The sequence below is a fragment of the Rhinolophus hipposideros genome (assembly GCF_964194185.1).
Source record: "Rhinolophus hipposideros genome assembly, chromosome: 22".
Taxonomy (NCBI): domain Eukaryota; kingdom Metazoa; phylum Chordata; class Mammalia; order Chiroptera; family Rhinolophidae; genus Rhinolophus; species Rhinolophus hipposideros.
The window spans coordinates 11,223,546-11,235,341 of record NC_138068.1 but is presented as its reverse complement, the minus strand read 5'-3'; the positions used below and the strand labels follow the sequence as shown (position 1 = coordinate 11,235,341).

The 11,796-nt window shown below is 49.4% G+C and overlaps 1 protein-coding gene across 1 annotated transcript; it reads right to left on the bottom strand.

The window, feature by feature from the left end:
* Positions 1–5,070: 5,070 nt before the first annotated feature.
* Positions 5,071–5,703, bottom strand: LOC308491013 (large ribosomal subunit protein uL6-like). The gene has a single exon (XM_081033808.1). The coding sequence runs from the start codon at positions 5,674–5,676 to the stop codon at positions 5,098–5,100; it is 579 nt and encodes a 192-aa protein (XP_080889934.1). The 5' UTR covers positions 5,677–5,703; the 3' UTR covers positions 5,071–5,097.
* Between the last annotated feature and the right edge of the window lie 6,093 nt (positions 5,704–11,796).

Genomic DNA, 11,796 nt, shown 5'->3' with positions numbered 1-11,796 from the left:
TAGGGTGTCACTACTTTATTACCACTCCTGAGGATTCTGAGTGTGTTGGTCTTTGCAGAACCTTCTCAGTTGCAAAGGAATAAAATCTAACTCAAACTGGCTGAAGCTATAAAAAAAAAAAAAAAAAAAAAAAAAAAAAAAAAAAAAAAAAAACAATCTTCAGAAACTTTAGGTGATATCTGTCTTCAGGCATCACTGGATGAAGCCGATCAAACTACTTTCTCCTGTGTGGTCTTACTTCTCAGGCAGGTTCTTCCCTGTGTAGGAAAGATGACTCCAAGAATCTTTTAGCTAAACCACACCAGCAGAAAGAGAGCATGTCCTGCAAAGGGTTTCGGACAAAAAGCCCCAGGATTGTGTTTCATTGGCCAAGCCTGAGTCATAGGCTACCCACAGAGCTGGATTCGGGGCTTAAGCCCTCATGAACAGAAAGCTAGGAGAGCTGGTGACCCAAAGGAAAAATCTGTGGGCTATTACTATACTAAAAGAAGTAGTGGAAATTAGGGTTGGGCTGGAAAATCCATTCCTGTGATAAGATTGTATTTTCCAGTGAGTGAGCCAAGGACCAGGGGATGGGGCAGGGAGGGACATTTGGAGAAGTTCTGAGGACATCTTGAGCATGTTTACTGCCCGCAGAGTTCCCAGCAGGCTCTGGATCCGTCTGATTAGATGCTAAACGTAAGTATGGGCTCCTCCCGCTATCCATGTTGGTGAAATCCAGGGTTAGCAGTTGGCTGGTGTATCCATGTCGGTGGAGATGGGAGATAACTCGGGGCTTGGAGTGTCAGAGCTAGAATCTCTGATGGATAGGAAGTCATGACCAAGGATGAGAGAGACTCCCCCACTAGACTCTGAGCTCCCTGGGGGCAGGTTCTGTTGGTTTCATCTCTGTATCCCCAGAATCAAGCACAGAGTGATGTGCTTGGAATCAACCCACAGAGGGAATGCTGGCACAAATTGGACTCCCAGGATAGATGAGATGGAAGGAAGGAGGGAAATAAAATTGGAATCACTGTCAGATAGATATTTGGACAAATGGATGAATATATGGTTAGATAGTTGGGTGGGTGAGTGGATGGTTGGTTAGGTGATTGGTTGGATGATTGAGAATTGGAAGATGATTGGCTAGCTGCGTGATTGGCAAATGGATGGATAAATGGATGGATAAGTATGTTGGGATGACTAGATGGATGGTTTTATATAAAGAGCATATGGGTGGATGGATGATTGGATGGATGACTGAATTGATAACCAAACGGTTGTGTGATGAGATGAATGGATGGATAGTTGTTTGGATGAGTGAATGGTTGTGTGGTTTTATGGAAAGACAGATAGATGGGTAGGTGGGTGAGTGATTGGAAAATGAGTGGGTAGATGTTTTGATGGGTAGGTGGAGCTTGCTTCTAGCCACAAGTGCCCCCCAAAGGATGACACTAGCCCTTTCCCCAGGGGTCCCATGATGCTAGTGCAAAAGCTGACGAAAACAGCTGAGTAAATCAGGTGACCTCTTGCCCCATCCTAGGAAGCCTCGACCCCACTGAGCCACCATTGACAAAGTGGGGCAGTGGTGGTCTCAGAGGCCTCCCAGGGTCAGGCACACCTGGGAAAGCCCTGTCAGGTTTCAGAGCATCCTACCTGGTTAAGCCGGAGTTGACCTTTTACCAGGTGCTCTTCTTGACTTTTGGATGCAGACAGAGGCAGTCTTGACCCTCATGGAGCTGACTTTCCTGCACAGGGAACCCACCAGAAAGCAGGCAGAGGAACTGTGAGACCCAGACTTTCTCACTCACCAGACTTGTCCTTCAAGAAGAAAGGTGGAGGGGCCAGCCCGGTGGCTCAGGCGGTTGGAGCTCCATGCTCCTAACTGCCAAGGCTGCCAGTTCGATTCCCACATGGGCCAGTGGGCTCTCAAACACAAGGTTGCCGGTTCAATTCCTTGAGTCCCGCAAGGGATGGTGGGCTCCACCCCCTGCAACTAATATTGAACACGGCACCTTGAGCTGAGCTGCCTCTGAACTCCCGGACGGCTCAGTTGGTTGGAGCGCGTCCTCTCAACCACAAGGTTGCTGGTTTGACTCCCACAAGGGATGGTGGGCTGCGCCCCCTGCAACTAGCAACGGCAACTGGACCTGGAGCTGAGCTGCGCCCTCCACAACTAAGACTGAAAGGACAACAACTTGAAGCTGAACGATACCCTCCACAACTAAGATTGAAAGGACAACAACTTGACTTGATAAAAAGGCCTGGAAGTACACCCTGTTCCCCAATAAAATCTTTAAAAAAAAAAAAAGAAGAAGAAGAAGAAAGGAGGAAAGGGCTGGCCAGAGCCACCCAGTTCCTTCACATACCCCGTCACAGGCTTGCTTCTCCCCTTGAGCCACAAGCCACAACCTCAGTCCCCTTCCAAGAACTGCCTTGAGGTCAGGAGGGGAGAAGGGGCTGTGTGGCCCCCAGTGGGGAGGCGAAGGTGGATCTTGGAGGCCTAAGTCAGCCAACTTCAAGACTAGTTGAAAGGGATCCTGAGAGCATCCATTTGGAAGAGACCACGTATCTGTCCAGTGAAACATTCAGCGTCTATAGAGTGGTCCCTGTGTTCGACCCACAGGTAAACATGGCGGGTCTTTCTGTTGGCTGAGATTTTGACTTTCAGAATACATGATGTCTCCCTGTTCTGCCAGAGATGGAGGCTGCTTTCTTCAGTCAGGAAGGGAGCACTGGGGTGAAGCGACGCAGGGTAAACGGAACCACATAGGGGCGCTGTGGACGGGCTGGTCACCTCTGAGGAGGTGACATGTGAGCTCAGACCAGGACGATGAGACAAGCTGGGGGAAGCATTCCAGGGAGAGGCACAGGAAGTACTGAGTTTCAAGACAAGCAAGAGGGAGATTTCCAGCTGGAGGGAAAGAAAGGAGGCCAGCGTGGTTGGAGACCAGGACAAAGGCCAGGGGTCAGAGGGCAAGGCCGGACCAGATCTGGTTGGACCCTTTGGGTCATGGAGTTTGGATTTTATTCTAAATCCAATGAGAAAACACCAGAGTTTTAAGCAGGAGAGTGGCATGATCAGATTTACACTTGAAAAAACCTGCCCGGCTGCTGTAGGGAGAATGGTTTGGAGGGAAAAGGATGGAGGCAGGGTGTCCAGTCAAAAACAACAAATCATGCCTTTCCTCATGAATTTAAAGGGAATTTTCTAATTTCATTTTATAATTTACACACAGTTTAGTGCACAAAGCACGAGTATGCATCTTGATGTATTTTTACCTGTGATTATACTTGGGTAACCACCACCCAGATCAAGATGGAAGACAAGACTTTCCAGGCCCCCAGAAAACTCCCCTGTGGCCCTTCCCAGCCTCCACCCACATTCCACAACTCTCCTGGTTTCTGTCACCTAGTTTGACCTGATCTAGTTCCTATAAACGGACCCATACAGAATGTCCCCGTCTGTGCCTGGCTTCGCTCCCTCATGATGTTTTTTGAGATGCCTCCAGCTCGTTGCATGGATCTGCAGTTCGTTCTGGGTAAAGGAGCATCTGAGTTGAGAACTCTACTGGACCGTTCTCCCCACGGCACTTTCAACCCCCGTGTTGCCAGCTCAGTGTAGGCGGAGCTATGCCCTCCGGTGACCACGAGAGGGCAGTGCGACCCCGCAGCCGGGCCCAGCCGCCCGCAGGTGCCTCCTGAAGTCAGGCGGGGGAAACAAGGCAGGATTCCGACAGCATCTCCTTCCGGCCGCGCCCAGGCTGCAGTGATAAATTGACTTGCCTCGTCCACAATTGGGGATCCCAGGAGAGAGCAGTGTCTATGCCGGGGGACAAACGGGCACTGCGGTGACCCCCGGAGAAATCCAGCACCACAGGGCTGGGAAGTGCTTGTTCCTGCCCAGCTTTAAAAGTTGCCGGCTCCAATTTTTAATAATGTGATTGTAATAATAGTTTACATTGTATGAAAATTGGGGGGATTTATTTTTATATCCAGAAATTCATTTGAGGATGCTGATAAGCTGGCTCCAGCCAAATACTGCTTTTTAAATTCCATCATTAAGTAAATGGCAAAAAAAAGAGTATTAGGTGAACTCTGGCTGTAGGTGAGGAGGGCGTTTCTTTGCCCTTGAAGCCCCCACCCACTCCATGGGTATCTGGGCCACAGAGACTCAAAGCCCTGGGATCCTACTGGCCAGCTGGTGTGGTTGAATGAAAAGCTGCGATTACAAGTCCTGCTTCTAACATTTAGTAAACACTTACTATGTCCGCAGCACTGGGCCAAACCCTTAACCTCCATTAGCCCATTTCATCCTCACAACCAGCCATGGCCCCGTCTGGAGAGGAAGGATAACAGGATGGTGAAGACGTGGGCATTGGATCAGATCCCAGGTCTTCCTTTTACTACCTGTGGGAACATCACCTCTCTGAACCCCCGCTCTTCAGCTATAAAATGGGGGTGACAATGAACGAACCTCACACATCTGTTGACAGCACAGAATGTATTCAGACATGCAAAACACTTAGAACAATGGTTTTCAAACTTTCTGACTGCACTCCTCAATAAGAAATGCACATTACTTCAAGACCCAGTAACACAAATATGCATGTGTGTCTAGATGAGTGTATGTGTGTCATGTGTGTATAGAACCAAAATGTGTTTCAAAAGCCATGCCTACCCACACTGCTACGAGGCATCCTTTTTTCCATCCTGTTCTATTTTGTGTTCAAATGATGCAAGTCACAATCCACTGAATCAATTTCAGAACCCATTATTTGGAAAATACTAGTTTTGAAAAAGGCTTGGGAAACCATGTTGTTTTTAGAGGTCTCATTTTACAGAGGGAAGGAAATGAGGTTGTGGCTTGTCCACAACCTCTGAACTGGAAGGTGACATAGTACAGACTCTGAACCAGCATCTTTGACCCCTAAATTCATGCCCTTCAGCCCGAGGATGCAAACTGGGGGCTCACCGGGCAGCTCCGGACCACCGATCAGCTTTATTTTTTTTTTTTTTTCAATACATGTCTTTTATTGCGCCTTCAAAATATCACAAAGTTCAGATTCGCTCTGTGTCTTGACGTCTTGGTGCTTCTGTAGCTGGACAACTTACACCTTATTCATCAGCCTGCTGAACTGTTCCTTTTTCAGAAACATAGATACCATCCAAAAATTTTCTGATGTCCTTGTTTTTAACTGTTGTGGCTTGTTGAATCAAAGCAGCTGAATTTGATACAAGTTCAATGTCATTTCCTTCAAGAATTAACTCATCTTTCTGGGCTTGAGATACTGAACAAGCAACACCTGACCTCATCCGAACCCTGCGGATGTACTTTTCACCCAAGAAATTTCGGATTTCAACAAGAGAACCATTCTCCTGAATAACAACGTTGATGGGGAAGTGAGCATCCACAGACCTCATCTTGTAACGGAAGCCCAGTGTAACACCCTTGATCATGTTCTGTACATGACTACAGATAGTGCGAACAGTAGCCAGTTCCTTTCTATTTCCCCACCATTTGTCAACCCGAAGCCTCTTCTTCTTCTTTCCGAGGAGACTGAGTTCTACATTGATGTGATTGAAGTCCCTCCGCAGGGTGCCTCTGGGGCCCTTCACGATAACGGTGCGTCCCTTCAGGGTGATGTCCACATTTTCTGGAATGTCCACAGTCTGATTGCTGAGAATGGTCTTCATCCTCGCAGTAGATTCAGCAAAGAGAGAACGTCTGTCGTCATCACGTTCTTGTCCAGCTTTATTAATATGCTCTTCACATTATGTTCTCCAGCTTTGATTCAACTGTTTAACACTTGAGAGATTTAACTGAAAATCTGAATTTTCAACTTCTCTCCCAAAAAAGTGGCACTGGGCCTACACTTGCATATAATCAGCTGCAGCAGGTGATTTCCAGCCTGTTTGCCACAGTCCCCACCTCACCCTACTGCCTCCCTCACACACACAAAGCCAAGCATCAGTTGCCAATTAGCATCACACATGCCTGCTGTGTTTTCCATAGTAGAGAAATATTTTTCTATCAAAAGTAGTAAAACAAAAATGAAACCAAGGGACCTACATCTTTCAAGGTGAAAATCAATGCACAAATCTACTCCAACAAGTTTCATTTGCAAAGAAAACATTTCTACATCGTCTTTATCCCCAACCTGATGGGTTTCTATTCCCTGCCTGGTCCTGGAAGCAGAGTGTGAAATTCCCATCTTAACCACCACCCTGTATCTACCTCTGTCTGTTTTGTCCACCGCTATGTCCCCAGCACCTGAAACTGCCCAGCTAAGAACGGGTGCCTAATTAAGAATGAAGTGGGGACGGCCAGGTGGCTCAGTGGGTTGGAGTGTGAGCTCTGGGCAACGGGGCTGCCGGTTCGATTTCCACATGGGTCAGAGAGCTGCGCCCTCCACAACTAGATTGAAGTCAATGAGTTTCTGCTCAGCTCCTGGGTGGCCAGATGGCTCAGCTGGTTGGAGTGCGGGCTCTCAACCACAAGGTTGCCAGTTCAACTCCTCGACTCCCGCAAGGGATGGTGGGCTCCGCTCCCCCAAAACTAAGATTGAATACGGTACCTTGAGCTGAGCTGCCACTGACCTCCCAGATGGCTCAGTTGGTTGGAGCGCATGCTCTCAATCACAAGGTTGCCTGTTGGTTCAACTCCCACAAGGGATGGTGGGCTGCGCCCTCTGCAACTAACAATGGCAACTGGACCTGGAGCTGAGCTGTGCCCTCCACAACTAAGACTGAAAGGACAACAACTTGACTTGGAAAAAGTCCCGGAAGGACACACCATTCCCCAATAAAGTCCTGTGCCCCTTCTCCAATAAAATCTTTAAAAAAAAAAAAAAGTAGAAGTGAATAAATGAGGTTTTTATACAAAAGTTTCTCTAATAATGACAAAGATATAGTAATGGTTAATAGCTGGCATTGTTTTATGTCATCAGTCTGGGTTCAAGTCCAGCTTCTGCCACTAACTAGCTGTGTGTCCTCAGGCAGCTTCCTCAGTGTCTCTGGGCCTGATGTCCTCAGCAGCAAAACGCAGGGTATTGGGATGCAGTGTCTGTAAATAGCCTGGAATGTAGAAGATACTGTGTAGATGAAGTTCCCTTCTTCGCCTTCAGTCCATCAAGGTGAACCAGGTCAAACTCAATTGTCCTAACGAGCTGTCTCTAGTGCCCAGCTGGCCTGGCCCTGGACTATCTGCTGGGCCAGAGAAGCAACGATTCCCATTAACACATCATGTCCTGAAAAGAGCCCTGGGTAGAGAAAGCCCTGGGCCAGATAGCAAAGCCAATTGTTGAATCCCTGGCTGTATCTCTGGGTGAGAACTGGCTTGTTCAACATCCCTCCTCCTTCTGCTGTATCTTCCTGAATTGAGGACGCTGGGCAGCTGCAAATTGTTCCCAAGACCCCTTACAGCCAGGGGTCTGGAGCGGTTCAGGGCCCACCAATCAGCTGCATTCACCGAGACTGTATGTGGTACTGAGTTAAGTGGGGAGAAAGGTGGCTGCACAGAGCCTGCAGGTGCAGACCAGAATGAAGCCGGTGCAGGGCAGGCCCCAGCAGCTGGTACATCTGCTTGAGTCAGCAGCCATGCGTCCTGAGCCTGTGGGAGCAGCGCCACCTCCGCCTCAGCCCACCAGCCGCCCAGTCTTGCAGTGTGGCTTCCTCAGCCCTCCTTGTCATTCTGTAAATAGTCATAATGTGTCGATCACCTCCATTCAGGGAAGCAGTCAGATCTGGCCCATCAGTTTGGGGCAAGTAATTTACGATGGCAATTAGACCTTATACAGTGGGAGGAGCTGGGGAGGTGAAGGTCTGAAAGGGGCGTCTGGCGTCACCAACCAGGCACTCTAAGAGGCCGTGAGTCACGTCCAGCCGCCCGAGTCTGCAGAGAGGCACGGGTAGAGAAATTGATGGGGACCCACCCACTGCCTGTGCAGACAGACATCCAGAGGTGGGCCCAGTGCCGACGTCCAGGAGCCAGTTAGAAGACCTGGACTCAGCGCCGAGGACAGCGAGGCCCAGCAAAGCCTGCTGGCATGTCTGCCTCGGTCTGTCACCACATCTGGCCTCAATGACTTTGCAGGGAAAGAGGCCGCTGCTTCGTTTCCACCCTCAAAAATCTCACCCAACTTGCTCCTTTTGGTCAATTCTAACTCGGAATCATCCAAGGAAAGGGATTCCAGGGAAATTGATATGATACAGATTACAGACCGTGGGCTTACTAAACCCTTCTGCTTTAACTGGGTAAATTCTGCTCTCTACAACTGGCCAGACTGACAGAAACTTTGGACAATTCTGCAGTGGGTGCTGCCAATATTTTTATCAACCCAAGGGCCTTTGTTTAGACAATTTCTTACCTTCGGAATCTGCACCAAAAGCAGCCTGAATCTTACTTTTTCAGCCTCTCTTGCAGTTAGAATGTAAGCATGTGACCTAGGCTCAACCAATCAGAGAGCCCAGATGGTACCCAGGCTCAGCCAATCAAATACATCCTGAAGGCACTTACACTCAATCAGATACACCCGTCTCACCTCCCACCTCTACTCAGACCTATCTCCCTCTCTAATCTCATCAGTCCCACCCCCACCCCAAAGCCCTCCACTCTGGCCTCACCGGGCTGACTTCTCTTCCTGGAAGATGCCAGGTCCCCATCCCACCTCAGGCCTTTTATATTTGCTCTTCCTTCTTCCTGGGATGTTTTCCCAACCAAGTTAGTGGCTCTCATCTCTGGCTGCCCATTGGGATCACCTGAGGAACTTTTAAAAAGTAAAAACATCCAAGCAGCGCCTCAGAGAGACCGATGTCCTTATTCAGGGAAAGGGGTGGCACCTGGGCATTATTGGTTTGTTTGATATCTCCCCAGGTGCTTCTGATGTTCAGCCAGAGTTTAGAATCACTGTCCTGGACGTCATGGCTCTGTCCCCACCCTCTTCAGGTTTCTTCTGCTCAGAGTGCAGCTCCTCAGAGAGGCTGTTTGTAATCACATCAGGTACCTCCCCTCCTTACCCTGCTTATTTACCTTCAATGTTTCCATCCCGTCTAGATACCGTGTTTTCCTGAAAATAAGACCTAACCAGAAAAGAAGCCCGAGCGTGATTTTTCAGGATGACATCCCCTGAAAATAAGCCCTAATGCATCTGTTGGAGCAAAACTTAATATAAGACCGGGTCTTATTTTCTGGGAAACACGGTAGTATTACAAGCATATTTGACTGCTTCTCTGTGAGAATGTCACATGCGTGAGGACAGAGGCTGCATGTGCTTTGTCCAGTGCTGTGTCCCCTGTGCTTGGTTCAAACAGAGGGCTCAGTAAGTGGCTGGAACAACTTGGCCCCACCTTCTTGTCTCAACCTGATCCGGCTCCTTCTCTAGGACTGCAGTTCTGCATGATGGCCACCAGGTGGCGAGAGTGCCCGATTGCATTCAAGGTCACCCCTAGCTGGTTCAGGCCTGGTGCTGCCCCCTGCCTGGCCATTGCTAAGAGACAGGAGCAAGGACCACGGCAGACCCCATCGTGCCTCCCTCCTCTCCTTAGATTCAGAGATTTGGGGCATCTGAAAACACTCAACCCACATTAAAGTCGGAAGAACCCCCGTCTGGAACTTTCCAGTCCTTCCCCCTTGTATCTGGCAGCTCACTGACCCTCCAGAGTTGCAGCCACTTGGGGTAAGACCCACGAGCCCCCTCACACAGCACATGACTCACACGCGCGCAGGGCTGTTTGCCCTGCCAGCGGTGGGGGATAATCTGCGTATCCACCAAGAGGGCTGTGATGGGCACCCATCCCCTTCCACATTCCAGGACCTCATAGTGCAGAAGCACGAAGCCACGCTGGACTTGTACCAACATGAACCACCCCACCCCACCCGAAGATTCATGGTTAAGTAAAAAGGGGGACAGACGTGTGTGTATCAAATGCTGACCTTTCTGTACAGCAAGGCGAGAGAATACGTCCTCTGCATTGGTTTGGAAATGCAGACTGGGAGGAATGCGCAGGAAGGAGGGACGACGCACGCACGGGGCGGGGGGAGGGGAGCCTCTCCATCTTTTCAAATTTGAGGCATGTGACTATTGCCTAGTCAAATACACAGTAAATTTCTATATGTTTAAAAAGCAATCATTTCTCTACCACTGGATAAGCCACTTCCTCCTCGGATGTCCTTTCTAATATGGGAAACTGCGGCTGGGACGGGAAGGGAGTTGGGGTGAGGGAGGCAGAGATACTTCAGGTGAGGAAAGCTGAGGCTGCCCGTTGGAACCTGCCCCATCACTTAGAAGCCTTGTGCTCTTTCTCGGAGACAGAGCAGTGAACAGGGACGGGTAACTTTGCTCAGGGACGTGGCAAAAAACTGGTAAGAGATCGAGACAGAGGGTAATGGGAGCTGGAGGTGGCTACAGAGGTGGCATCTGAAAGACAACCTGAAGACTAAGGAGCCAGCCATGAAAGATGACAGTGGGATAAATGTGCCTTCCCTCTCGCAGCCTTGGCCTCTTACCCCTAAATGGACTGTGTCCACCTCCTCTTCTGTGGTCTTCAGGATAAACTGAGGTAATACAGAGAAGGTGCACATGCATGCCCAATGAAAGGAAACAAAAACATTTTTAACCTCAAAAATGACGAGTAAGGGCGAACGGGTGGCTCAGTTGGTTAGAGAGCCGTCGCTCAACCACAAGGTTACCAGATCGACTCCTGCAAGGGATGGTGGAGCTGAGCTGCGCCCTCCACAACTAAGATCAAAAGGACAACAACTTGACTTGGATGGAGCTGATCAGTCCTGGGAAATACACACCACTCTTCCCCAATAAAAAATCCTAGAAATACACACCGTTCCCCAATAAAGTCCTGTTCCCTCCCCCCCAAAAAAAGACGAATAATCAAATAATGTCCCATCTACTGGAAAGAGCAGTTAAATACAAGTCGAATGAGTCTCACAGGTGGCATTGAGCTAGTCACTTCTGGGGCTTGTTTCTACATCAGCCAGGTCACATCAAGATGGCCAACGGCTCTTTCTGGGTTGGCTCGTGACCAAGGATCAAGGGGAAAATCAAAGCCTGCCATGTGAATGCCCCAGACCACTGATTAGAACAGCCAGTGCCCTCCCTGCCTCGCTCATTCCTCTAAGTCACACAGTCCTCCTTGATGGTCAGGGAGCATGTCAAGCTCACACGTGCCCCAGGTTCTTTGCACTTGCTGGTCACTGCGATGCTCACGCACGTTCTCTTCCCCACAGGCAGTTCCTCATTCATGTCTCAGGTCAAATGTCCCCTTCTGAGAGAGGCCCCCGCGTGGTCCCAGCTAGTGTCGCTGCCTTCACCCTTGGTCCTGCTCTAAACCATCCCCATTGTTCTTTTCACAGCACTGGTCAGCAAATGGCCATGGGCCAAAGCCAGCCCATTCCCTGCTTTTGTACGGGCCGGGCCGGGCACTGAGAACTGTGTTTACATTTTTAAATGGTTGAAAACAATCATTTTGTGACACGTGGAAATTAAATAAGCAGGTGTGCTTTGGGAAGTGCTGACACCACACGCTGCCCACGCAACTCCTATTAACTCAGGCTTCATCTCAGCCAGGGCAAGACAATTCACTCCCTGCCCACTGGTTTTCTAAGACGGACCCAGGATTTCCCTTCGGTTTCACATCTCTCACAATGTCCAAGGAGGGTGGACTTCCCAAGAAGGCACCCACCACCGGCTGCCCGTGTTCATAAGGTGCTACCACCTGTGCAAACGTTCTTGACCTCTGGCCTGGCCACCTATGTTTGGTCGTGCAAACCTGACACGGCCATCCGGACTGAAGGGAAAACTG

Excerpts from the sequence above, each read along its gene's own strand:
- LOC308491013 (XM_081033808.1), bottom strand. The coding sequence starts at position 5,676 with ATGAAGACCATTCTCAGCAATCAGACTGTGGACATTCCAGAAAATGTG.